This window comes from Balaenoptera ricei, chromosome 13 (genome assembly GCF_028023285.1).
Source record: "Balaenoptera ricei isolate mBalRic1 chromosome 13, mBalRic1.hap2, whole genome shotgun sequence".
In the NCBI taxonomy this organism is placed as follows: domain Eukaryota; kingdom Metazoa; phylum Chordata; class Mammalia; order Artiodactyla; family Balaenopteridae; genus Balaenoptera; species Balaenoptera ricei.
This window is the reverse complement of record NC_082651.1, coordinates 63,673,693-63,701,343: the sequence shown is the minus strand read 5'-3', so window position 1 is coordinate 63,701,343 and position 27,651 is coordinate 63,673,693. Positions and strand designations below refer to the sequence as shown.

Genomic DNA, 27,651 nt, shown 5'->3' with positions numbered 1-27,651 from the left:
GAGGTCCCCAAGATGAGCTCTTCCTGGAGCCCTAGGAGAGCCCGCTTCAGGACGAGAAGCTGTGTCTGTGCATCCGCTCCAGGCCAGCACAGGCTGGGCACCTGCCCACGTTCTCATTTAGTCCTCACGATGACCTTGTGAGGTGGACATTCTCATGCTCATTAACTCCACAAAATAACTGTGATCATCTCAAGAAGAGAGGACTAAGATCTAGAAAGGTTAAGTAGCTTTGCCGAGGGTCACATAGCTAAGGAGGGCAGCCCCGTGGCTCTCCCCCAGTGTCCTTGGCTTTTTTGCACTGCACTCAGGTGCCTCCCGGGAATGAGAAGGGGGTGTGAGAGGTGGGAACCAGCCCAACCAACTGTGTTTTTGTGGATGGTTTCCTCTAATGCCTACAAAGATGGCTGTGCACCCAAAGAACCAAGTTCAACGTGAACCGGAGTTGGGATGGCAAGGATACCCCAGCCCTGGCATTATTTGTGGGACCATCGTCTTGGTGCCCCTCTGAAGGGAGGAGGCCTCTGGCCCCCAGCTGGGCCTGCCTTCTCCTCTCCTGCTCTTTCTGCCGCAGTCCTCTAAGCTTCCCCAGCCAGCAGGTTCAAGGCCACAGACACCCCCCCCAGCAGTGGGCAGGGGCTGCCTGGGGGCTGTGTGTGCCCCAGGATGGGCACAGCCAGTTGTGCTGCCTTTCTGAGCTGGTGGTCCCCCCGCATCCTACTCTTGAGAAAAGAGGAGCCTCCCTAGCCCTGTGGGAGCTGCAGGGACCTGGGGAACTGAGGGGGGGCTTGTTTATCTCCCACCCTCGGGCCCCCTCTGGCTCTTTCGGGGCCACCCTGGCAGCCCCGGGGAGGGGGAACCTGAGGCAGGGAGTGGCATCTGGGCCTTCCTTCCCTGGAAGGTGGGGGGCTGCAAAACCAGGCTTCCGTTGGAAGCCAGTCCACAGTGCCCGCTCTGTGCCTGGCTCTCTGCTAGACGTTGAGAGGGCAACGAAAAGTAGAAGAGGGAATAGATGGATGGGAGAGGTTCTCATCCTCGGCGTACGTGGTGCTGGGATCCACGCTGATGGAGAGCAGGGAGGGAAGGCAGCGTGAGGGCAGGGGAGCCACAGGAGGCCTCTAGGTGGATGTGGGCCCTCGGGCTGGGTTCTAAACAATGCGGGGTTTGGGTGGACCGAGAAGAATGGCGAGAACCTGCTTGGTGGCAGCAGCATGAGTAAGCATGTAGCTTTGGAAACAAAATGTGGCAGCGTTAGGGACTAGTGAGGAGGCTGACGGCCCCACAGGCACACAGCGGGCACCCTGTGTGTGTGTGTGATCAGGCCTAATATGTCAGTTTAGCATCTGGGGTGAGCCAGATTCTAGAATCCCAAGCCTGAGCTCCAGTCTGGCCTGCTGCTCTGGTTGTCTCCATCCTTCCTAGTGGTCTTTGGCTCTGTTCTCGGGCCTGAACTCTCAGCCCCAGAGCCTGCCTGGCATAAGGCTCCCCTCATTCTCCATGCCAGCCCCCTCCGCCTCACCGGGGCCTGGCCCTCCCTTACCTTCCAGAGGCCTGGAAAAGGATGGCAGCCTCGGCGAGGGCCTCACACTGAAGAAGCAGAGTGGCACGCACTTGACTCTGCCCGATGCCCACGATGCAGACTCTGGTAAGAATGTGCCCTGTGGGCAGCCGTCCACGTGAGCCCACAGCTCCCTCTCCCAGCCTGAGCATCTGCCCGCCTGGTCAAACCCACCCCACCTCCTACCGGCCGCTGTGCTGAGGGGCCTGTGCTAAGGAGCCGACCTCGGGCCTCTTTAGGGCCCATCTTGGCCGGATGGCTGCTGACCCTGGGGCAGGAAGTGGGCAGCCGGCGTAGGCGAGGGAAGGACCCCACCCCCTGTGTGGGGAGTGAAGAGAGTCGGGGAGACTGGGGTGGAGAGGTGGCTGTGGAGCACGGAAACCGTTTCCCCTTAGGCTAAAGCTCAAGGCCAAGGTCTGCTGTGATAATGTCCACAGTAGATCCATCAAGTAGAAAGGAAGGGCTGAGCTTCTGTTTACAACTGCAAACCCAAAGCTGACTGTTGTTTCCTGGAAAAACTCATCCTGACATCCACGACTTGTGAAACTCAAACAAGTTCAGGATCTGCAAACTGACATGTTTTAACCCAGGACCTGATTAAAGCAAACACCTTCCTCAAAAACACAAGCAGAATTAGTCACGGGAATGGAAGCATGAGGGAGTTGTATTTGGTGGCATTGCTCATCTTTTCCACTTCTGTGGCCGTGAACCAAGTTGCGCCTTCATTGTCAAGTGATGGAGCTGATTTCCGAAGCCACGCCCAGCACCTGACTTGAGAGGCAGGTCTGAGGATTGCTGGGCTGGACGTGGAGCTGCAGACTCCGAGGAGGCAATGGTGACGGAGAGTATAGCTCCCTTGCAATTAGAGAGGGAAGAACCCTGGACAAGGTTATTAGGACTCTATATACACCCGCCTTATAAACTGAAATCATCTGTGGTTTGCCCTGAGGTCTCCTGAGTTTATTGGAGCCTTTACTGCCTCTGAGAGAGAGGGAAAAAAGTGCTCGCATTTCACCTGCATGTGAATTGTAAATGTCAACGCCTTATATATCCTAAACAGGGACCCATGTCACTCTGAACTGCCACATGGAGAAGTTCTCCAGAGGGCACAGGGTCTGGCCTGAGCTGCTACCCAAGGATCCTTCACAGCCCCACCACCAATGGGACCTTTCTATAAAGAAATAATAGGCACTTGTGAAAACAGAAAGTAAAAATGTAAAAGGAAGAAAGGAAAAGTCATCCGTCAGTTCATCACTCAGACCTTAATAAATGGCCTTTCAGACTTTCAGAAACATGTCCATATTTTCTTGTTTGTGAAAATGTGATCATACTCTTTTGCAATCTGCTTCTTTTTACCAAACTGTATAATGTCAGCCTCTTTCTGCATCGATACCCATATTTATGCATCGTTATTTTAATGACTGCATAGTCTTGTATGATTATACTCTCACTTATTTTTAATCAATCCCAGTTGGCGGACAGTCAGGCCATTTCTGTCTTCGGTATCCCAGGCAGTGGTAGAATGCCCGCAGTTGCCGACATTCATGGTGTTCTTCCCTAGTGATTAACTCCTAGAAGTGGGCTCACCGCCTGATTGCCCCTCAGAAAGCTCCTCTCTCCGGCCTGGGTGAGGGTAGGAGGTGGGCCCCTCCTAGTGGCTCTGTGCGCTGTTTTGCGGCTGCTGGGCCAGGCTGCCCTGCCCTGACTTGGCGTGCCCTGTCGGTCCTGAGGGGCTGCGCAGCCTCTGTCCTGGGGCCTGCAGTGGGGCACTCGGACTCTGTGGCTCAGCCCCTCCCACCTTGCTCTGCAGGTTCTCGGCGGGCATCGTCCATCGCGGCCTCCCGGTTGGAGGAGGCCATGTCGGAGCTGACCGTGCCCAGCTCGGTTCTGAAGCAGGGCCCCATGCAGCTGTGGACCACGCTGGAACAGATCTGGCTCCAGGCTGGTGAGTGTCCCCAGCCCCAGTGGCACCCACCCCCCTGCCTGCGGGCCACCAGGGCCCCCTCTGGCTCCTCCGGGTCCACCCTGGCAGCCGAAGGTCGGGGAGCTGTGTCCTGAGGAAAGCTAGTTAGGACTCAAACCCCCGAGAACTCACGGGAGAGCTAGAGCAGAGGTGAGGTGTGCTGGCCCCAAGAAAGCGAGGCCTGGTGGTCAAGTTCATTGAAGGCAGAGGGCTGGGTACCCTAGGGTTGCCATTCGGGTGACAATCTCTCTTGACAGCTAGTGGGCACCGTTGCCACCATGGAGTTTGAGGGTCTGTTAGTACTGGGGAGGCTGGCAGCTTCAGAGTTGCACGGCTCACTTACTGCCTGTCCTGATCTAAAATGAGCTAGTGTGTGTCAAGCGGTTAGCACATAGTAGGTGCTCGGTAAATGGTTCTGGGCTTCTGTCCTGTCCACTATAATGACGGTAGAGGCGGAGGCAGCGTGGTACCCCCAGTGGTGAGGTTCCTTGATGTTTGGCTAAGGGATGCTGAGGAGTGACTCGCTGAAGTGATAGAAAATTTAATCCCACAGTGGTGTGAGAGGTGCATTAGAGTGAAAAAAGAGAGAATCAAGGCCGGAGATGTACCTGAATGAGATAAAATGGCAGCAGCAAAAGAAAGAAGAAGGCGGTAGGATAAGTGGAATCCTAAAAATGCACCAGGCCAACATGCTCCCTTGACCCAGGAGTGAAGCTCCTCACCTTTTACTGATTACCCTCCTATCTGCCCCCTCTCCAGCAAGGGGGTAGTGCCGATAGCCCCGAGGGGAGATGGAGAAGAGGCAAAGTAGATATTCCGTTCCTGGGACCTGCGGATTTTGCAAGTCAGAGTTAGAATGTGCTTGTTGATTGAGGATCTAAGGTTCCCCGCTGCATGGATTTCACATATGGACACATTAGTATGCAGGACGCCCCCGCTCTCCCCTCCACAGGCTCTAAATATGGGGGGAAAAGTTGGACCAGGATTCACAGAAAGACTAGACCGGAAAGCATGTTAATAATGCAAATATTGCCCCAGTTAGCACATCAGGCTCCCTTAAGATGCTAGGGGTATGGGGCTGTGCTCCACTGTCAGCTTGTTACATCTGAAGTAGGAAGAGGAACTTCGAAAAATCCAGAGGGATAACAAACAAGGCCCTAGTCTGGTTCAAGATAAATTGCATCCCAGTCTGTTTTGGCAGTAAGTTCCATCATTAACCCAGTCTTAGGCTGGGAAATGTTATATCCTTCATCTCCCAACTGTCCTCCTCCTCCCCTCCCTCTTCAAGCCTCTTTCCCATTCCAGTCTGATGTGAGAAGCCTCACGGAGGGTTTCCGCCTGAGAGATGAGTTTCAAAACTGTTGCCTCTTTGGCAGTGGGTTTGTGTGAAAATGGGAGAGGCACCCGGCCCCATAGATGCTCCAGGATCCTGAGTGTCAAGAGATGCCTTCCAGAAGGGCAGGATGGCCCACCTTTCTCTCTCACTGCAGCTCATGTCTCTGGGAGCTAACAGCGTGCCAGAGAGAGGGAAATAGGTGTAGGGAGAGTTCCCCTGCCCTGGAGGTCCAGGGGCTCACAGGTGGCCGTGGGCTTTCCCTGGGTCAGGGGAAGTTAGCTCGAGTCCCAGCTCCCAGATGACAGATCCACCCTGTCTGGGCTGCCCTGGCTCTTTAGGTGGCCCCGAAGGTGGAAGCTACGCCTGCTGTCGGCTGGGCAGACTGGGGACCTGCGGTAGGGCAGTCAGGGCTGTGTCTAAAGAGCGTATTTATTATAAAGATATAGTTGAGACAGAAGCTACGTCTGAGCCTTGGTCCGACAGGCTCCTCTCATTCTTATGTTTCCTTCTTTCCTCCTCCTTTCTTCCCTTATCTTCCTCCACTCTCCATTCTTTCCCAGCCCCCTGCCCTTCTCCCTCCGGCCTTCTGTGCCTGCTTCCCGTGTCCTCTTTTCCTTTGCTCCTGGTTGTCCTTCTTCCCTCCCCTCTGCCCGTCAACCCCTCCTCCTGAGTCCGTGAGGAGAGCTCTCCCGGGACAGGAAGTCGGGAGCCCAGGCCCGTACAGCCCTGACACCCGTGTGGCCTGAGGAAAACGGTGCCCCTGTCTGCATCCCAGGGATGGAGGGTCTCAGACCAGCCCGAAAAATCCCTTCAGACCTTTGGATCCTCTGTGTTACTCTCCGGGCTGGTCTCCCTTCCGGCCCCCTGCTGTTCTCTCTCATTCTTCCTCCCCCACCCTTCCTTCTCCTTTTTCCTGGGCATCCATATGTCCTGAGGGTTTGCTCCATGGGGGACTGCTTATTTCCTTTAGGGGACAGTTTTGGGGACCCCCCTGGGGCTCAAGGTGTATTCTTTTTAGGGTCTAACCTTCTCTCCTGCCCTGGGGGCCCCTGCCCTTTTAGCTCGGGTGGTCCCCCCTCCTTTCAGGGGCCTCACGGAGGGCCTCTAGGAAGCGCGTCTCACCTGGCGAGGCCCCTACAAGGCCTTAAGCATGGCCCTGGGCCCTCCCTCACCCTGCTCCTCAGCTCAGCGGCAGCCGAGCAAGGCCTTCCTTCCTGCAAAGAGGGCTCGGCACTGGCAAGACGGGCAGGAAGACTGGAGCCAGCTCTGGGTGCAGGGTTAGATCAGGATGCCTCAGAAAAAAATAATAAAAGGGACTGTTGCAAAGCTCCAGGGAACAGATGTTTTCCATTTGGAGCCTGCTGAGAGAAAGCACAGAGGAGGGTGGGTGGAGAGAGGTGGAAGGAAGAAGAAAAGCCGAGACAGACAGACAGACAGGAGAGGAGGTCAGGAGCAGGCAGAGAGGGAGATGAGAGAAGTGAAAATCAGAAGGGAGGGGGAGAGAGAAGGGACCAAGGGGATCAGAGAGGGGCCTCTGACACGGAGGGGGCAGCAAGGCCCCTGTTTGCTGGAGTGGTGACCTTGACTATGAGAATTCAAGGAAAATCCAGTAACACTGGTTGCTCATCCAGCCCTGGCCAGGGGAGGCCGGGATGGGTGTGGGCACCTCGGGGCCCTGGCAGCCAGGACTGGGAGGTAGAGGATCGGGCAGTGGGTGGGCACCGTGCCACGCGGCTCCTGCTGCAGCCGAGGCCGGCTGTCTGGGGAGCACCATGTTGGGTAAAACAACTGCCCAGGGACGCTGAGGCTAGGAAAAAGGGGTGCATTGCAGCCCCCAGACCTATGGGTCTGTGTGTAGGTCAGGGACGCCGCCCTGGAGGCTGGGCCTGCCAGGGGCTATCTGTAAGGCGGCCAGGAGCCCTCAGGAGACCTCACTTCTCTGGCTCTGTTCTGTGTCTGTTCCTGCCTAACTGGTAATGAAGTCCATCGGAGCAAAGCAGTCCTACCTATTTTTCAGGGTATGTTCTCTGGTGTGGGCCCAGGACAAGGCCCAGGGCCCCGAGGAAGAAAGAAGGTGGAGATCCCTGTAATTGAAATCTGTTGATGTGAAGGCACTGTGAGGAGTTCCCAAGGGAGGGACCAGGGCCAGCCTCCAGAGATGGGACTCAGGAGACAGGGCAGCAAGTTGTAAACAGCTTAATGAGGCGGGTCAGGACCAGGTGGGCAGGTGGGCCAGGCCTGGGGAGTGTCTGCTGGGACAAGGTCCAGGGGAGTGGAGAGCCGGCCTCTGAGCTCAGCTCCTGACAATGGAGGAAGCAGCCCCAGGGGCTGATGCAGGACAGGCCTCCCCACGCCCAGCACTCACACCACACACTTCCTTCTGCTTCTCCCTTCTCCTCTGTGACCCTGAAAAGTCCTGCCACAGTGGGGCCCAGCCCTCCAGGTCAGCACAGCCTCCCTTCTCCTCTCTGCCAGTCCAAGTGTCCCTGTGCCCTCAGGCCCCAGCTCAGATGCCGCCTCCCCCAGGAAGACTTCCCTGACCACACCAGCACAGCTAGCATGACCCCATCTGAGCGCCCAGAACACTCAGCGATGGCACTTGTCACTCCACTGCCCTCGGTCACTCCAGTGGTTTGGTGGCTCAGCTGCTCTGCTTTCCCCCCCTCTCCTCTTTCTCCTTCTCATGGGAGGGCCAGGCACAGTCAGTCCTCAGCAGCTGGACATTGGACATACGTATGAAGGCAGCCGGCGGAGAGCCCCAGGCGGTAGCTCCGGAAGGAAACACAACAGCAGAGCAAAGGAGAGCGAGGCTGAGATAGCCAGCCCTCCCTGCCGGGCCCCGGGTTTGAAGCCCACCCCTCCTGGCCTGGCCTTCCAAGTTTTCCACCGTGGGAATCTCCAATTCAGGCCGTCTCTGAGGACAAGAGCCTGTGCTTCTCTCGCACCTTATCATGGGAACCTGGCTCCTCTGAGTTTAATTAATTCTCTGATTCTCCCAAATTCTCAACTCCAGAGGAGAAAAAGAGTACCCTGCTCAGAATGCCTTCTGCAGCATTCAAGCTACTTTGATTACAGTGGACCTTAGGCCACATTCATGCTGAGTGCCCACTGTGCTGTGTGCTACAGTCAAGGCCTTAGGCCTCTTTCCTGCTTCTTGTTGGAACCAGAAGACGGGCTGCCTGGGCCCAGGTCTTCCACCTTTTCTGGGAGCTTTCTCTGGGGAGTCTGTTTTCCGCCCCCAGCCCCCAGACCTAATGTGAACTCGTGTAACCTCAGCTCTCGGCCTGTGCTGGGAACAGCTCTTGGCAAAGCCCCCAGCCCGGCTCTGCTTGCCCTTCTGTGCTCCCTCCCATCTGTGCGGGGCAGCCGAGCCAGCGCTGCCACGAGACGAAGGCTGAGTGGGCTGCGAGGCACCTCCGATGCTCCGCGCTTCTGAGGGTGCCTCCGGTGGGTGTGTACCTGTGCAGCGTGGGTTTGAAATGCGCGTCTGTGTGGGTGGGCCTGCAGTTGGAGAAACCGCCCTATTTTCTACTGATCTGGGGGAAGAAGGCAAACTGTTTGTGGGACGGATCTTCCCCACCTGTTGGTTGAAAGGCATGTGCGTCCCTGATTCCTCTCCATGCGACAGAAAGTCCCGAGTTTGGAGGGAGGCCAGGAGCTGCCCCTTCCAACCGAGGGACTGGGGTGAGGCCTTCCCTCTCTCAGCCTGGTGTGTCAGCCTGGGGCACGGGAGAGTCTCCCTCCCAGACTCCTGAGGATTAAATGAGAGGAGATGCTTGCTTGGCCCACGGTCAGCTCTCAGTAAGTGCAGGCGGGTTTGTAGCTCCCCAGTGTGAGCCCCAGCCCTGCCCTCCGCGGGCGCTCCCTGGGCCTCCTTCCTCCCACCCCTCCTTGGTAGCATCACTTGGCTGTCCTCGTCCTGATCACGCAGGTGGATTAGCTCTTTAGTCAGCCGCCCTCCCTGGAAAGCGACCTCATCTGCTTCCCGCCCCCTGTTCCCAGATACGTGATGAATAGGTGAAGTGACGGGACAGAAGAGTCACCCGAGCAAACGCTTAGCTGCAGGGGACCCCACTCATGTCCCCACTGCCAGGCTCTGAAGTCAGACAGCCCAGCGCAAACCCTGGCTCCATCGCTTACTCTCCCTGTGGCCTTAACGCGAGTTCCTTATCCTCTCTGTGCCCGTTTCCTCCTCCCTGAAGTGGGTAATAGAAGTGCATTGTTCACATAGGGTTTTTGAGTGTTGGTGGAGTCGGTCTGCGTGCAGCACAGAGCATGAACTTGACACAGAGTGAGCACCCAGAAACCGCGGCCTGGTGCTACCGCCGCACCCCAGAGCAAGCCAGTCCCGTGCTGTGTCTCGGTGGGATGGTTTCCATCACCCAAGACCAGTTCCTAAACTCTGGGGACCGGCGGTCGGATGCGGGAGGGGGCCACTGCCTCTGACTTTTCCCACCGCCTCACCTGCCCTTCTGGTTTCACAGCCGAGCTGTTCATGGAGCAGCGGCACCTCAAGGAAGCAGGCTTCTGCATCCAGGAGGCAGCGGGCCTCTTCCCCACGTCACACTCAGTGCTCTACATGCGGGGCCGGCTGGCCGAGATGAAGGGCAGCTTGGAGGAGGCCAAGCAGCTGTACAAGGAGGCGCTCACAGTGAACCCCGACGGCGTGCGCATCATGCATAGCCTGGTGAGTCAGCCCCGCACCCGCTCCGAAGGCCTCAGGGCCCCCCTCCCCACCCCGCAGCCTCCACTGCCTACAGTGCCCTGCTGCCACTGTCACCTGCTGTCCAGGGGGAGGTGGCTTCCTTCCTGCTCTGTTGGGAGAACAGAGACCATTCTCTGTTCTTGTAGAAACAGGCCATCCCCCTTCAATCAGAGCCTGCCTAAGGGGATGAGGAGGATTGGTTGATTCTTTGTGACTCCCTTTTGCTGTGTTTCTGTAAGGCGATCGAGCCTCGAAGGTTTTCACTGGTACTCATCAGGTCCCTGCCCTGGAGACTCTAGGCAGATACCAAAATGCTTTTTTTCGGGGGTCCCCAGGCCCTCCCTGATCACGGGGCTGCCTTGCCCATTTGAGAGGAGCTCCATGCCTCCTTGTGGGATTCAGGCGATGTTTTGGGGTGGGCTGTCATGTCAGGCCTGACTCAAGCACACATTGAGAATGGCCTCGGGGTGCTAAGAGGGGCCGGCAGCCCCTAATCCTAGGACATGGAGCCCAGGACTTGGGTGCCCAGGGCTCAATGACTCTCCTGTGAGAAGGTTCAGAGGCTGGGAGCAGGATGCTGGTGCTTTTGTCCTGGTCTTGCTATTCTCTTCCTGGGTGATCGTGGGCAAGTCAGCCCCTTCTTGGAACCTCAGTTTTACTTACCTGTGCAATGGGGATTCTCTGGTCCAGGAAACATCTCTCTAACAGGTGGTATAGCATACCCTAGGGAAGACTGTTTTTCCTTGCCTTCCTTATCTGCTTTCAGAGAGCAGGTATCAGGATAAATGTAGTGATTGAAAGTGTACAGGCCTGCATATGCACAGTGATTTCTGAAGTATAATTTAGGAGCCCACAGCAACACAGTCTTTCCCAGTCTCAGGGTCTGGGTTCCACCTCAGATGTCTCACTTTGAGAGCTCTCTGAGGAGAATGGCCGTGAGGGTATCACTGATGTCTGCCCCATGGAGAACACAGAAGCATCAGGAGCATGGCTCCAGGTGGCTGAAGGATTATCATTGACAAAAGGGGTCTGATTTGTTCGTGAGTAGAAGCTACGAGGAGTTAGATGTCAGCTCAGTGTCAGGAAAAACGATTTAACTCTTGGCATAGTCCAAGCACAGACTCATGAATCAACTGGTGAGGATGTTGCCCAGAGAATATAAATATCACGTGCGGGAGGAGCTGGACCAGGTCATCTTTATAAGGTCCTTGCTAACCCCGAGAGTCCTTGAAAACAGACTAGAACAGAGATTCCCATCTCAGCCTGATCTCTTAAAGGATTTCTAGCTCAGGCCCATGTAGCAACATCTTGGCCTGGTCCAGGTTCCCTCCACATGGCGCCATGTTGCCTTCCTGTCAGCTCAACAAATGTTTGTTTTTTGCAAGGCACATCCTCCTTCCTCCTGCAGTTGAGACATTAGCTCCTCTGATAAATGCCTCCCCGGAGGTCACATCCAGAAACTTGATTAGGGATCTGGGAGGGGGGATGTGGGCTCTGTCGTTAGGCCTGCAGCCAGGCAGACGGCTGCCTTTCCCTGTGCTCGTGGATATGAGCCTGCCGTCTTGGTCTCGAAAACCCGACCAAATCCAATAACAAGTACAATTTTTTTTTTCTTTTTTTTTTTTTAAAACCATGGAGGTGCCACAGGAGCCCTTCCTTGGCTGCTTGTCTCAGGACTTTTTTTTTTTTTTTTTTTTTTTTTATTTTTGGCTGTGTTGGGTCTTTGTTTCTGTGCAAGGGCTTTCTCTAGTTGCGGCAAGCGGGGGCCACTCCTCATCGCGATGCGCGGGCCTCTCACTGTCGCGGCCTCTCTTGTTGCGGAGCACAGGCTCCAGGCGCGCAGGCTCAGTAGTTGTGGCTCACGGGCCCAGTTGCTCCGCGGCATGTGGGATCTTCCTAGACCAGGGCTCGAACCCGTGTCCCCTGCATTGGCAGCAGACTCTCAACCACTGCGCCACCAGGGAAGCCCACAAGTACAATTTTGAAGCAACATGTACCATTTTTCATTTATGCTTATTATTGTTTGTAGCTATTTTCCTGAAACTGAAGCAGTTTGCAAGGGTGGGTTTCCATGGTAACTGAATAAGTTGTCCGGAGTGGCTCCTTACAGATGTTTCTGAAAAGGTCCCTTTTCTCTTCCTGGGGTGCCTTGCTGATTTGATATAATTGGAGAAAGGACTGCCCACTGTTAAATTTCAAGCAACCAGAGGGGCAGTTGGCTCCAGCGTGGGCAGCCCATCCCCTTTCCACACTCTGTGTTCCTGCCAGCATCCCACACATATGCATAAAGAATAGCAAATTTCAAGCCTGGGGAAGATTTACTAAGCACTGTTTTCCCAAAGACATGCGAACACTTTGGCTTGTTGGACTCCAGTGTTCCCTGAGCTAAGTGTCTTCCCTGTACAGTCCTCAGACTCAGGACATCTGGAATCTAATCCCGGCTCTGGCCCTAATTCACTTGGGTGATTTAGGAAAAGACACACTTAACTTCCATGCTCCTGACGTCTCCTTTTATAAATGAATAATGAGCTTCATCATTACTAGACCAGTGTTGTTCTAATCAAATGAGGTGACGCATGTGAGAGTGCTTCTGAAAGTCTGCAGTGCAATATCAGAAAAGACAGAACACAACACATGCCACACTCTCCAGTCCCTCGCCCGTGACAGACGTCACTTATCCATCACAGCATTTTTTCCCACTGAGCACAGATGGGATCTTGGGATCTTTTTCACCATGGTACTGCATGATGGAAGTCACTCCCCATCGGTCTAAGTCAGCTTGGCACTTATGTAAGGGATTCACAAATCCCTTAGATTTGATGTGAATCCCTTAGATTCACAAATCTAAAAATAGTCAGTAGCGAATAAGAGAGACACAGCAGTTGTCTCAGCGTGAGGTTGGTGCATGCTTGGAGAATTATCCAGAAAAAGGACTATGGAGGGGAACTGGTACGCACACACACCCCCCCCATTGGAGTCATTGCCAAGGCAGGTTCCCAGGGAGGACATCCTGGCCTTGCCATGCCACTGTGGCTCTTTGAGGACATCGGCCTCTGCTAGGTACAAGGGGAAGGAGACACAGCCCTCCCCTGAGAGCATGGCCACCCATAGCCTGGTCTGGAAGAGCTCTGGGTTCCTCAGTGAGCCCCCTGATTTAGTGGCTGAGTCCCACGCTCCGAGTTCCGGAGAGAGGAGGGCAGAGATGCACTCAGTGAGCTGTGTTGCGTGCCCGGTTCTGCCCTGCAGTTCCTGGGCAGGATGGTCCAACACCAGGAGGCCGGCCTTGTGGCCTCTCCCGGGCTTTGTACATGGGACAGGAGATTTGGAGACAGGCTGGAGAAAGCCTCTGGGAGGGGAGGGCTGTTGTTTTCAGGAGCTGGGGTTCAGGCTTCCAAGAACTTGAACTTTGGCCCAGAAGCATATTCTCCGCTCTTCCTGTCCTGCTGCCCTCCCGGCCCTGGATGTGATGGGGACGTTTCCATGGTTCCAGCTCCACCCTGGGCTCAGCTCAGGCTTTTCCACCCAGATCAGGCAGGAAAGAGACACCTCTTCGGCAGTGCTGTGCCGGCAGAGAGTTCCCGCCGCGCGCACAGCAGCGTCCCTGAGGAGTCTGTGCCCTCAAGCCCCGATCCCGCAGGCTGCCGCCTCCACCAGGCTCAGGGATGGCCAGGTGGCTTTGGGAGACTGCCAGGTGCGGAAGGAGAAAGACGTGCTCTCTGCCAATGGAAATTCCCAGTGAAATCCCAGGAGCAGGCCCTGACGGTCTCTGCCAGCTCCGTCTCAGCCTCCCCTCCAGGTAGCCGGAAACCCCACTCACTCAGCCTGGCTGCTCAGAACTTAATTTACTGGCAGAGAAGAATCTAGTTAGGAAGGGGAAACCTGAACTTTACCTGCCTGTCCCTGAGGCAACCTGAGAAAGGAAGCACGGTCCTTCCCAAGATCAGCAGAGGAGTTGTCCCTAGGGTGACACTGTTTTTCAGAGAAGGCTCCGTGGGCTTGGCCGAGAGGGGCCCTCCAAGGGAGCAGGGATGCTTAGGGAAGGCAAGGAGCCCAGGAGTGACTGATGGAGTCATCAAGTCCCTGAGAACACTCCCAAGAGGGGGCTCCTTGGAGGTCACCTGACCTTAATGGCAGGAGGGTCACTAGCCCTGGCCACAGACTGCCTCACTCTCCCTGCCCTCCACTTGGCTGAGCCGGGACTGTGGATGCTTTGGTGCAGCCTGTCTCACTGCAAGGGATAGCTTGAAAGCCTCAGCCAGGAGTGGGCAGGCGTCGCTGCGTCCCTGCCATCTGTGTTTGTGGTGGTTGGCGCCCCGCCCTCCTCTCCTAGGGACAGATCCTGGGAGGTAGTGGTTTCCTGGCCCCTCTCTGGGCAGGCTTCCCTGCTCTTCACTGGCCTCTGCCCCTGGTCATGCTGTCTTCTTGGGACAGAGCCCTAGCGCCTGCTGCCCCCTCTCCCCAGAACCCTTTCCACCTCGGACACCCCAGCAGTAGGGGGAGACAGCCCTGCGTAAGCTTTGGCTCCTGTCGTGTTAATTCCCAGAGATGTGATTTCTGAAGCAATCCTGGCTGCGTGACCCGGCCTATCCTCTCTCCAGATGCCCCTGGAAAGACAGGAAGACAGTGTTTCTGTCATCTCTTGCCCTCTGATGAGAGCTGCTGATGAATTATTCCCCTGCATTCGTTCCGTCTGGCTCCCAGCATTGTTGTCTTTAAGTGGACTTGGGGCACGGCCATGGTGTGCGGCCACCCCCAGTTGGCCCCAGAGCTTCTTGCCTCCCTCTCTCCAGGCTGGGGTGTGCCACTTCAAGACTTAAGTCCCAGAAGCTCGCTCCCACCATCCCTCTCCCTCCCCAAGGTGGGGCCTGAGTCAGCAAGGACCAGGGCTCTGCCCCACCCAAACCTGAGGTTCTGGGTTGGGCCTTTTGCAGGTGCTCCAGGAATCTAACCTGGAAGGCTGTGTTCTCTAAGGTCAAAGAGGTGAACTCTGGCAGCACAGAGCTCCACCCACCCTCCCCTGACTGGTCCTATCCCCAATCCCGGAGGGTAGGACCAGACAGGAGAGGTCTGAGACACGCAATCAGCCCTGCCAGCCTTCAAGTTATGGGGGCACTTGGAGATTACTTCCCCTCGCCGGTTCAGTTTCTCTTCTATCAGATGGGGATAATAATTCAGGTCCTTGTGACCTGAAGGGGTAGTTTTAGGGGACGAGCCGAGAGCTGTGAAAAGATAAGTCAACACTGGGTATTTTTGCCACCATTCACGTGGAAGACCAGGTGGCCTGAGCTTGAGCCCCACCTTTGACTGGGCTGCTTGACCTCACTGCCATGGGACAAAGGTCATTGGCCCAAATTTCCTTGTGCTGTTGGGTGGCCCGTGGTGCCAGCAGAGCTGCCTTCGAGGTTGCCTCTGGGGCTGGTTAGCTGGGATGGTTTTTAAGCCCCCAGTATCATGTCTGGAGGTTGGAGCACAGCATTCGAGTATGACTGACCTGGACTTGAGTTCCACTTTGCCTATACTCACCACTTAACCTTGGCCAAGTTCTTCAACCTCCCAGAACCTCAGTGTCCCCCTCTGTAACATGGGACTCATGACGCCAAGCACCTAGGGCTCTTGTTAGGATTAGGTTAAAGAATTCTGTAAGTTAATGGCCCAGTAGACAGGGTTACTTTTACCTTTTTCTTTTTTGATTATTTTTTAATTTATTTTTTATATTGGAGTATGTTTGATTTACAGTGTTCTGTTACTTTCAGGTGTACAGCAAAGTGATTCAGTTATACATATACATATATCCACTCTTTTTCAGATTCTTTTCCCATTTAGGTTATTACAGTGTATTGAGTAGATTTCCCTGTGCTATACAGTAGGTCCTTGTTGAATATCTGTTTTATATATAATAGTATGTATATGTTAATCCAAACTCTAATTTATCCCTCCCCCCCACCTTTCCCCATTGGTAACCATAAGTTTGTTTTTTTGTTTTTTAAAATTTATTTGTTTATTTATTTATTTATTTATTTTGGGCTGTGTTGGATCTTCGTTTCTGTGCGAGGGCTTTCTCTAGTTGCGGCGAGCGGGGGCCACTCTTCATCGCGGTGCGTGGGCCTCTCACTGTCGTGGCCTCTCTCGTTGCGGAGCACAAGCTCCAGACTCTCAGGCTCAGTAGTTATGGCACACGGGCCTAGTCGCTCCGCGGCATGTGGGATCTTCCCAGACCAGGGCTTGAACCCGTGTCCCCTGCATTAGCAGGCAGATTCTCAACCACTGCGCCACCAGGGAAGCCCCATAAGTTTGTTTTTTAAGTCTGTGTTTTGTAAATAAATTCATTTGTATCATTTTTTCAGATTGCACATATAAGTGGTATCATATGATATTTGTCTTTCTCTGCCTGACTTAGTTCGCTTAGTATGATCATCTCCAGGTCCATCCATGTTGCTGCAAATGGCATTATTTCATTCTTTTTTATGGCTGAGTAATATTCCATTGTATATATGTACCACATGTTCTTTATCCATTCCTCTGTTGATGGACATTTAGGTTGCTTACATGTCTTGGCTATTGTAAATCGTGCTGCAGTGAACATTGGCGTGCATGTATCTTTTCAAATTATGGTTTTCTCAAGATATATGCCCAGGAGTGGGATTGCTGGATCATATGGTAATTCTATTTTTAGTTTCTTAAGGAACCTCCATACTGTTCTCCATAGTGGCTGCACCAATTTACATTCCCACCAACAGTGCAGGAGGGTTCCCTTTTCTCCACACCCTCTCCAGCATTTATTGTTTGTAGATTTTTTTGATGATGGCCATTCTGACCGGTGTGAGGTGATACTTCAAATTGTAGTTTTGATTTGCATTCCTCTAATAATTAGCGATGTTGAGCATCTTTTCTTGTGCTTTTTGGCTATCTGTATGTCTTCTTTGGAGAAATGTCTTTTTAGATCTTTTACCCATTTCTTGATTGGGTTGTTTTTTTGCTGTTGAGCTGCATGAGCTATTTGTATATTTTGGAGATTAATCCCTGTCGGTCGCATCATTTGCAAATATTTTCTCCCATTCTGTGGGTTGTCTTTTCATTGTGCTTATGGTTTCCTTTGCTGTGCGAAAGCTTTTACTTTTACCTTTTTCATTTCAAAGTGTGGCTCCCAGGCCAGGTTCAGATGCTCTTGGCTTGCAGAGGGAAGGAGATGCCCAGAGTCGAGCCCCAGACGCTCATCGTAGCCAAGCCTCTCCGTCCTCTGAGTCCACCAAGCGACTCTGACCAAGGCACAGAGGTCTGGGACATCAGCCCCAGCTGCCCTGCGGATGGGACAAGACTGTGCACAGTGTGAGGCCAGGCTGACCTTGGCTGAGAGCGAGGGGAGCCGGCCCAGTGAGCTAGGGTCTGCGTTGAGGGACGAGGGGGATTTGAGACCCCCTCTTGCCGTCGCATATGTCGGGTGAGACTCTGCAGCTAAAGGGGCATGCTGGGCCCTGAGGCTGCTGGAGAGGAAGAGCTGGGAAGGCCAGGCTCGGGGAGGCCCTACGCTCGAGCCCGTAGTCTTGTTAGGCTGGTTCAGCCGCTGCCTCCTGACTTGAAGGAGGAAAGGTGTCCTGAGCAGCTGAGAAGTGAAACTCGGCACCCGGCCTTCTGGAGGTTCCCTGACGCTGGATGAGGCGGGCAGTACATAGAACAGCAAGGTCTCTGGTTCCAGGGCCCCATGCCTCCGCATCCAGGACAGCCCACCTGCCCTAGACTTCTCCTTCCTTGTTGGCTTCCTGAGCCGTGGCAGAGGGCTGAGAGGGTCCAGGCAGCCTGAGGCAATGGGAGGACCTGGAAGTCTTGCGCGCGCGTGCGTGTGTGTGTGTGTAGAAGCTGAGTTCTTGCACACACACACAGCCCCTCGTCAGCGGAGTCTCCCCAGCTCCGGTGGGGCAGGAATATTGCTTCTGTGTGGCAGGAAAATAGGAATGTCTTCTTGGCCCTGTGACCTCCTAATGCAGTGGTTTTATTGTGAGCTCTCTTCCTGGTCCCTCCGCAGTGCTGCCTGAGGTCTGCATTCCCTGATGGGGAAGTGGAGAAGGGAGGAGGGATGGGAGGTGCCAGGGCGTGTCCCCTCAGCCTGGGCCTCCTGTGTCCAGCGGCCGCCCCCAGCCCGCCTCATGCCCGTGCTGGCACAGCCCCAGCACTCACCCTGAGCCCACGCCCTGGACTCGTGGAGGCGGGTCCCCCTGCCTCTGACCCAGGACTTTAGGCGAACCTTAGGCCGGTGTGTGGACTCCAAGTCCACACCAACCCTGATGAGGAAGTGGACAGGAAGCTTTCTGGCAGTGTCACAGACTCAGCTCAGAGCCAGGGTTAAGCACTGCTGGCTTAATTTAACCCCAGAATCAGTGGTCGGAAAGACAGACATGTCTGGAGGGTGTAGCAGGGTTCAGGCCTTTCCCCTTGTGCAGAAGGCCAGCACACCCCACAAATAGGCCATCACCACCCCCTTCGGCTCTGGTTCCTGCTTAGAGAGGAGCATCTGCCATGGAGTCCCCTTCTCGCTGCCCATCACAGGGTGTTCACTTCTAGAATCCAAAGTCCAGAGGCCTCGCTGCAGCTTCCTGACCTGGCCCTGTGGGCCTGGCCATGCTCCAGGGTGGGCAGAGCCCCCAGCCAGCCCAGAGCCTGAAACCAACCCGAAAAGGCCCAGCCCCCCGCCTAGAAGTGGGACTGGCAAGGCCCCCTCCCCCGCAGGCTGTGCCCGCCCTCTGACCAAGCTGGTGCTTGTCCTTGAGCCTGGCTGTGGCCCTCTGAAGACAGACACCACCCCCAGCCGAGGGGCCCGCTGGTGTTCACAACATCTCACCTGCGGAGGCCCCAGGAGGAGGAAGGGACAGGCGTGAGTTCTGGCATGTGAAGAGCACAGCCACCTCTGCTGCCCCAGAAGCCCCCTAGCTAGGCTGGGCTCTCAGTGAGTCTGGAGGCTCTCTCAGCCGAGGCCTCGTCCTGTGAGAGCCCAGGGGAGCTCTGGGTGGGAGCTCATCAGCCAGGCGTCGGGTGCATCTAGAAGGAGTCATACCCTTCCCCCCAGCAAGGAGGTAGGACCAGCCTGTGGGCCTGGAGCTGCCGCAGCTCCAGGCGGGATGTGGTGATGTGTGGGCTAGGTTGTCAGCCGGGATGGATTCCTCATTCCCAGTGCGGTTGGACAGGTAGGGGCTGACACACCTGGGAGGATCCGGGAGCGCATGGAGAGAGCCTGAGCTCGGCTGGAACGTGGGCCTCCCTGAAGGGTGTGTCAGCCCCCCCTCCTCCCATCCCCGCCCTGGGGTGGGTGAAGGGAGGGAGCCTTGGAGCAGCCTCAGAGGTTGTCCCGCCATGGACTCCTTCCTGCAGCCCCATGGTCCCCAAGCAGGGGGCTCCAGGGACCGGGAGGCTCCAGCAGCCTCCAGCTGATTCCCGGCTTCCCAGCTGGAAAGGCTGTTATAGAATCCCAGGAATGTGCCTTGAGCTCAGAAAGAAAATTCCCAAAATAACTTCTATAAATACTTGAGGGTAGGGGTGGGGAGGGAGCCGTCAGCCTGGCCTGCAGCTGGCCTAGCACTCGGGGCTGCTTCCCAGGGCCGCCCTCCCCCCAAAGAAGAAAAGGGCTCACATAGCCGGGACCTTCCTGCCGCCCCTCCCCTCTGGGGGACAGCGTCAGGCACTGAATTAACCGGTTGAGATGGTGTGCAGTGGTAATTCTCCAAAAGGCAGGCAGGACCCCCGCTCCCCTTCATCCCCATCCCGGGCTGCGGCTCCTGACCCCAACCTGTACTTCCGCAGAGAACCTGGGTTCCTAACAGGGAGAGTCCCTTCGGAGTCTCCATACAAACTGGAGACCAGACCCTAGCCAGGGAGGCGGCCCTCAGGCTGCCTGCCTTTGTGGCCCTAAGCAGGTCACTAAGTATGCATAAAGGCCTCTGGTGTGCCTGGCTTTGCATCCGGGACCACCCCCATCCCCCCAAACTCTTTTGAGCTGCTGTCCTGTGGGAAATCACGGAGCAGGCAGGAGCTGGGGACCCTGTCTCTCTCAGCCTAAGGGGGTGGGGTCAGGGATGGCATTCAAGAGCTACAGTGAGGAGCATAGTCTCAAGGCGGTGGTGTGGCAGCAGGTGCTGTCCTTAGGCAAGAAAGACTTCCTAGAGGAGCAGGGTCACCGGTGGATGAGATGAGGCCAGCTGCTCCCTCCTTCCTGGATCTCAGGAAGAGGGAATGGATGACCTCGGGAATTTCTGGGGACTTGCCCCACAGCCCTGCCCCTCCCTGAGCTCCACCACCATCAGCGACTCGCACTTCGTTCTAATCCCTGTGTGGGCAGCACGGCGATGGCATCTCCCAGGTCAAGCGTCAGAAGCTGAGAGTCACTTAGCAGGTCTGGTCTCCTGTCTCAGCGCAGGGAGGGAAGGAGTCAGCCGGGATGGAATTGAGACACCAGTTCTGTGTTCCCACCATCTCCCTGGAGACCTGTTCTCTGGGCAGCTGGGGGTGGGGTGACTGATGGCGGGCCCTCGGCTCAGCGCCGGGCTGTGGGAGAGCAGGTGAGACCTCACATCCTCCTGGGGCAGGGCCCCGCCCAGTTGTCAGGCAGCAAACAGCTCCGAGTTGCTACCAAACATGAACCCAACGGGCTGGTGTCTCGGGCAGGTGGCAGCAGATCCTGTTACAGGCCCTGGGCCTCCAGACCCCACCCTGACCCCGGTGTCTCCTTTCAGGCTCTCAGGTCAGCACCCCAGGGTTGGGGGGATGTGATCCAACCCCACGCCAGCCCACAGTCTTCCCTCACAGGGAGCCTTGCCCTCCAGAGAAATCGCTCTTCTGTGCCCTCCCTGCCCCTCTACCCAGGACCCTCTGTTCATCCTGGGGACACTTCCATTTGCTGTCAGCCCACCATGCACCCTGCTATATAATTTCAAATTCATCCTTGCAGAATCCTCACAATAGCCTACGAGGTAGGACTGTTCTATCCCCTGGTTTACAGATGAGGACACAGCAGCTCAAAGAAAATGGGCCACTTGCCCATGGTCATGGCACTTGTCAGTGGCACAGCTGGGATTCCAACCCGGCCAGGTCTTCCGGCTGTGCAGCCCTGGGCTTTTCCCCTCTACATAGAACATACAGAGGAGCCTGCCACAAACCTCCTAAACCACGAGTAAAACCAACATACACACACACACGCATATACACACCCTGTTCAGCCTGCAGACACATCTGGCCCCTTCCCAAACACCTACACACTTCTTCAGATCAGGGGTTTTCAAACTTGTTTTTAGCTATAAAGCCCTCTTTTCCAACAAAAATCTCACATGGAAGCTCAATATAGAAAGCTTGGTGTGTAAAAGCCACTGTGGCCCCGCCCCCGCCCTGGGTGGCCCCGCTGGCCTTCCCCATCTGTCCTCTGTTGCTCCCCCATGGGCAGCACTCACAGGGCTCAAACCTTCCATTTTTGGTGCTTAATTTTGGTGTCTGGCGGCCTGTCGTCTCGCCTTCCTGCCCTCCTCCTTGTGGGCCCTGTTCCATCATGAGCTGCTCAGGGTCCAGCTCCCAGGCCATGTGGACAGAGCAGCTTGGCCTGGAGCCCTGCTGGCCAGACTGGACACTGCCCACTGGTCCTGGGCAGCCCTGAGTCAGCACTGCACCCATCTGGCCAGATCCAGGAGCCCTGCCTGAGGCTCTACCCTGCCCCTGGTTCCCCTGTCCTCCCCCCCAATCCCTGTGGTCCCCTGGGGACAGCTTCGCCCTCGGTTGAAGAGCTCCCCTTCCTTTCCCTCCCCCTGGCCACCAGACCGCCAGCCAGCGCCTTCAGAGGGGGAGGCTTTTCCTAGGGCTTCCTGAGCACCATCTTTCACTCTTGCCTAATTGGTCGTATTCCAAGCCCTCGGAAGACTTTATGAAATCAGCCATGTGCATCTTCCCCAGTGGGTCTCCATAGCAACGGAGGGCCTAACTCTGGGGAGTGCGGTGAGGAGGAAAATGTTCCAGCTAAAAATGTACATGGCCGTCAGTGGGCGGGCACCCGAGAGGGGGCTCCAGGCACACAGAAGGCAGCTCCCCACCCCCATCTCGGCCCCCGCCTGTCCAGGAAGTCGCTGTTGTTTGGGCTTTACCTCATGTCTGAATGAGAGGATGGCCCCCTGTGCTGCTATCCTATGGCACCTTTGAGGGCTGGGACACAGATTGGTGGGATGGTGCAAAGCAGTCTTTCTGGGACTGGAGGTCGAAAGAGGACCCTGGCCCTGCCCCCTGCTCACCACCCTGGCCTCCCCGCCTCCCCACACCCCTCCCAGTGTGGGTGGACGTAGAGGGGGACAAGGTGCCAGTTTTACTTCTCAACTCTGTGACAGTTCCTGTCACTTCCTCTCTCTCTCCAAACAACAGGGCCAAGCTTCCCAGGCAGCCCTGATTCCCCGCCCAGAGGCCCTCCTTTCACCCAGCATCTGTCCCCGGTTCCCTGGCCATCTGACTCTCCTCCTGTGACCCTCACCTGCCTGGCCAGGCTGGGGTGGGCTTTAGGTCCCAGGAAGACAGGCTACTGTTGCAGGCACAGGAGCTGTGCATTCACCCACAGGCTTGAGGTCCTCCCCAGGCCTGTAGCGCACACTCCCTGGTCTCACAGGTCCCTGGGGAGAAGGGCAGCGCCACAGTACAGCACGGGGCCTGGGGGTAACAGATCCGTTGACTGAGAGCTCACGCACGTCAGGCACTGTTCAAGTGCTTTGCCTATACTGTCGTGTAAACTTCACAACAACCCTAGAGGTGGGCACAGTGGTCTTTCCCATTTACAGATGAGGAAACTGAGGGACAGAGGGGGGTGACTTGCCCGGGATCCCTCAGCTGTAATGGGGAGACTCGAAGCCAGGTCTGCTGCCCTTAAAGCCCATCCCCTGGGGCAAGGAGGATCAGAGCTGCCACGGTGGGTGACCCGGGAGGCCGGGCTGGAAGCAAGGCTGGGATGGACACAGGGAGGGTTTGCATGGGTCAAGGGCACGGTCGCTTGACAGTACCCGAGCCCGAGATGCAGAGCCCTCTCTGGCTCGTGGCCGCGCCGCTTCCACTCCTTACCCCGATGGCCGGGATGCCCCTGCCCCGGGACAGCCTCGCTCACCCCGCCCTGTGCTTGCTCCCCAGGGTGCGACGCTGAGTCAGCTGGGCCATAAGAGCCTGGCCCAGAAGGTGCTACGGGACGCCGTGGAGAGGCAGAGCACCTGCCATGAGGCATGGCAGGGCCTGGGCGAGGTGCTGCAGGCCCAGGGCCAGAGCGAGGCCGCCGTCGACTGCTTTCTCACCGCCCTCGAACTGGAGGCCAGCAGCCCAGTGCTGCCCTTCTCCATCATCCCCAGAGAGCTCTGACATGGCCTCGAAGCTTCTGGGAGGGAGGGAGCTGCCCAGCGGGCAGGCGGGCAGCAGGGAGCGTGGGTCAGGGGAGGTACAGGGCCTCAGGGAAATCCATCTCTAGGGAACATGTCTGCAGGCTGCAGCCCTAGTTCTCCTCGCCTCCCCCCACCCCCCCACCCCTGCTTTCCCTCCAGGGCCAGCTGGGACTGAGAGCTGCTCATCTGGAGCAGGGTGGACTAGATCTGCATCAAAAACAAATCCCTTGTTCCTTGGACTCAGACTTCATGGAGTTTATGAGCAAGGAAGTACCTGGGAGGCCACATCAACACGGGGGACGCTCCCCAGTGTATCTGTGCATCATCTAAATGTGCAGGAAGGGTCTGTGAGGCTTGGGTACCTCCCCCCACCTGTCTAAAAGCCCCTGTACTGTACCTGCCACCCTCCTTCAAAATCTCTGACCCTGGATTTCCCGGCTTTGCACAAGCTTTAGTCTCGAACCTCAGCTCTCTGCTCCCCACGCCAAAGATGAACCCCATGAGCTGCCCTTTGGCTGGGCCGAGAGGGTTCTCCTGGGTTCCTTCCTTGGCCCCTCAGGAGGCAGTCTGCTTGAACCCTAAGTGACTTAGAGTCATGGTGACTGGACTTGTTCCCCAACAGCGCTAGTGGGGGAGCCTCATACCTGTACTTCACCACCTGCCCTCACCAGGCCTCTGTGCCTGGGGGAGCCCCATGGCCCTGGCCTCACACCCCACTCTCAGGTCGTGCCCAGGGCAGTCATGGCTTGAAGAATCTGCTGGCAAGCGGGAAGAGGATGGACCTCTCCCAGGTTCAAGTTAGTGGACAGTGCCTGGCCTTGCCCCTCTTTGCTTGGGCCCGCCTGTACTCTTCCCCTCTGTTGCCAAGTGCCTTTGGGGCCTCTGGTGTCTGGCCAGGGGCACTGAGTTCTGGCCCTAACTAAACTTCCATTTCTGCCCACCTCCACCTCTCTAGAAACAGGCCTCAGCCACCTCCTCAGGCCCCGGGCTGTAGCCCCTAGGATACAAACATGGCTGCTGGACCCAGCCCTTCCTTGCATCAACACCTCATTGCTTCACGCCTTACCTTTCTGGGCAATGGGTACAGTATAGATCCCTGTAGGGGTTATAATGTGGAGATTGGCAATCTCTAGGACTGCCCTTAACACCGCTCACCATCCACAGCCCATTTTCACCTCAGGCCTTCTTGGGTGACCCAAGCCCCGCCCTGGCCATTTGGTTCCCCCTGCCTGGGGCCAAACAGGGACTGTAATTAGAGACCCAAGGAAGGGCCGGAGCCTAGCCCCTCCCTGGTTGTGCAGGCCTCTGTGTATGTGACACCCGTCTCTACCGGGGTCCTGGGGGTGCTGGTGGGTGGGTGTCTTCCCTGCTGGCTCCCCTAGCCCTGCTGCGTGATGCTCTTGGAACTATCCCCAGGAAGGCAGCCCCCACGGGCCTATCAGGGAACTCCTTTCTTATCTGCACTTTGGGTTTCAGTTTTAAAGCCCCGTGTGGTACATCTCTCACTTGAAGGTGTGTGGAAAGGTCGGGTGAGGCTGCCCTGGTTTGTCAGAGCCTGGTCTGTTCCTTGGAGGCGAGGCGAGAGGCTGTTGGAGACCCACCCTCCTCCCAGCCCTGGCTCAGCACTACACACCTCCAGGTGCTACCAGGGAGAGCCTGTGCCTCTAGCCTTCCCATGCCAGGCCAAGGGACACTGTAAGGACACCAGATCCTTCATCCCGCCTGGTTGAAGGATCTCTATATGTGTATGTATGTGTATAAATATATATATGATAGAGATCTATTTTTATTCTGGAATTCTGTTAGGAAAAAAAAAAAAGAAAAAGCAAATGCTGTTGGTTTACATTGGGATGCCCAAAGATGTTGGTAGTGAGTCCTTGGTAAGGAAAGGCAAAGGCAACAAATGCATTTTGACTTGAAGCATTCCTTATAGGAAGCCTCAGCGGGGCCGGGCAAGTTGCTTGACAATTCAAAACAAAGGTCTTGAATAAAGAGTCCCATGAAGGGAAAGCAGGTTTGTGTGAAGCAGTGTGTTCATTTATCTACCAGGTACCCATGGGACAGGCCTTGAGGGAGCCCTGGAGAAGAGGCAGAGGCCTGAGAGGTCATGAAGGCCGGGTGGGGGACACATAGGTGGGGAGGGCAGTGGGAGGGAGGGGCCCACTGAGGAGATTGTGATGAGGGCTTGGGGAGGGTGCTAAAGCCTTGCGGAGGCATGGCCAAAGCCTGGAGGGGGGTGGGAGGCAGCAGAGGGGTCCAGGCAGGGCCAGAGACCCCTGCTGCCTCCAGAGCCTGGCTGGGAGAAGCCAGGGCCAGACTTGCCACCTGAACAGGAGAGACTGCCCCAAGGGCACTGCCAATGGAGCATCTTCAGCACCTGGGGGAAAGCGCCAGGGGAGGGGTGTGTGGTGAGAATACAGGCCACATCCAGATCCGCCACCTGCTCTGAAAAGTCCATACCGATATTCTCCTTATAGAAGTTATACCACATACAAATACACTATATACGTTATAAAATGTGTATCAAAGGATGACATCAGTTTACACAGAAGCCCTGTTTTCTTCGTGCACCCCAGGGGATTATCGGATGGACCCCCAAGGCTGCACCCACACAGTCTGAAGACAGCTGCCCTTAAGGCTTCCCCTCGAACTCGGGGGCTGGCTTAGAGCTGCCCGCTCAGCACCCTGGCCACCTCCACCCTGATCCTCAGCCCTATTACCGGGGTTACGGTTTTGCTGTTCTAGCGAGGAAGAGCCCTTCTTGGAGCTCCTGGGTGCCCAGCTTTGATTTCCCTGTGATACTTTTTGGAAAACACGTTTAGTCTTTAGTGGTTTAACAATTAGTATCAGATTACTTGTCACACACCCTCACCCGCCAGCTCACGGCCCCCTGGGGTGAGAATTAAAGGCTGCTTTAGGCTATAGATGGTGCCACTTGTCTGCCAGCCTGGGAGAAAGGCCTAGAAAAGCTCATCCTACAAGGATGAGACTGGAGGGAATCTGGAGGGAGAGAGGGGCAGGGAGGGGCGGCCTTCCTGTCCCTGAGGAGGGCTTTGCTGAGCTGACCTCAGGTTGGTCAGATGTTGGAAAGTCAGGCAGTGGTGGAGACCCAGGCACTTCCTGACCTCCAGTTCCCCATCTGCAGACCCCTCATTCACAATCGAGCCCTCCCTGTAGAGGGAGGGAGCCAGCCCCGTGTCCAACCCATTGTACCAAAACAAGGGCTGGAGTTTGGGGCTAAGACTCGGTTGCACTGTCACCCCCATGGACCTCCAGCCCACAGCCCTGCAGTATTAATAGTGTTTATCTGCAGGCACAGGTATGAATGGAATTTCAGCCACCACCCCCAGACTCCTACCAAAGTACTCACGGTTGCATTCACACCCCCCGACCCGAGCGCTCAGATGTCACTGTGCAAATATTTCTTGGCCTGGTTTTCGGGAAGCATCCAGCTAAACAAATATCCCCCAGCCCGTGCTGCCAGCTCTTGATGACAAGCCACAGTCAACAAGCCTCACACATAAGTGACCTGTGGGACCAACCCACGTGGTGCAGAGTTGGATTCTGGAAGCTAGGGAGGTCCTACTGGGAAAGTATTCCATGCCAGAAACTCCTTCGAATTTTCATCAAGCTCTCTCAGTTGCAAAAAGCAGAGACCCACTGAAGGTAGCCCCAGGAAAGAGACAAGGGGTGGGGGGGTTCCCTGGAGCCCTAGGGCAGGGACTGCAGTGCACAGATACGGGGCCGAGGCAGCCATGCATCCGTCTTTGGTGACGGAGTCAGCACCCAGACTGAGCTCGAAGGCCGCTCTACCACTGGCTGGCCCTGTGCGCTTGAGCAAGTCACCTACCCTCTCTGTGCCTGTCTCCTCATCTGTAAAGTAAGAATAATCCTGGAATAGTGCCTGCTTTGTGGACTGTCATGATGGTTAAGTGAGAAAAAACATGGAAAGAGCCTAGAACAGTGCCTGGCCCATAATAACCACTGGATACCTGTGTGATGATTTTCTCTGCCCCGCCTCCTCCCTGTTCCTCTCCCTGCTGGCTGACCTCGCTCACTCAGAGATGCTCCCATGGGACTACATTCAATCTACATACCCTGGCTGGCCTTCCACCTCCAGTGCTGCAGCAACCCCCCTCTGTGCATCTGAGCTTAGATTCTTGGATGAGAGGATCCCACTGGTCCCACTCATTTTTCCGTGGGTCCCTAAGAACAACCAGCTGTGACCAGGGGATGGGCCTCAGGACACAAAATATGGCTGCTTGAGCAGCTGGAGTTCCGGGTGAGCAGTAACGGGCCCCTTCTGAGACCCTGCATCAGCCCATCATTCCCTCAAGCCCTGCCCGCCTGGGCACTCGGTACGATGCAGGTCCCCCTGGAGGGGGAAGACAACAGAACTCACACCCCCTTGAACACCCACCCCACCCCTTCCCTATCATTGTCACTTTATGGTACCTCATGGGGGCTCCTGTCCTGACTCTTGATGACAGTGACAATCCTAACATTCTCCCTGCACTATACTAGGCATAAGGCACTTTGCTTATCTGTGGACTCTCTCTCCGACATTGCTCCTTTGGTAGTCAACAACCTAGGGAAGTGGGTTTTGTCCCCATGAAAGGTGACATGGAGATCATGGCACCTCCACTCACAGCTAGGAATATGGCAAAGCTGAGAGTAAGGTCCTCGCCCACAGAGCCAGCACCAGCTCACCAGACGATG

The 27,651-nt window shown here is 56.0% G+C and overlaps 2 protein-coding genes across 2 annotated transcripts in view; one reads left to right on the top strand and one right to left on the bottom strand.

Moving 5' to 3' along the window:
* Window positions 1-24,945, top strand: part of TTC7A (tetratricopeptide repeat domain 7A) — a 130,888-nt gene extending 105,943 nt beyond the window's left edge. Inside the window, exons 17-20 of the mRNA XM_059943405.1 lie at window positions 1,545-1,642; window positions 3,366-3,500; window positions 9,339-9,541; window positions 22,691-24,945. Of these exons, the coding sequence (XP_059799388.1) occupies window positions 1,545-1,642; window positions 3,366-3,500; window positions 9,339-9,541; window positions 22,691-22,912 (658 nt within the window). The 3' untranslated portion in view covers window positions 22,913-24,945. The remainder of the gene's footprint in view (window positions 1-1,544; window positions 1,643-3,365; window positions 3,501-9,338; window positions 9,542-22,690) is intronic.
* The window catches only part of STPG4 (sperm-tail PG-rich repeat containing 4), a 60,818-nt gene continuing 50,049 nt past the window's right edge, over window positions 16,883-27,651 (bottom strand). Inside the window, exon 7 of the mRNA XM_059943407.1 lies at window positions 16,883-17,601. Within this exon, the coding sequence (XP_059799390.1) occupies window positions 17,533-17,601 (69 nt within the window). The 3' untranslated portion in view covers window positions 16,883-17,532. The remainder of the gene's footprint in view (window positions 17,602-27,651) is intronic.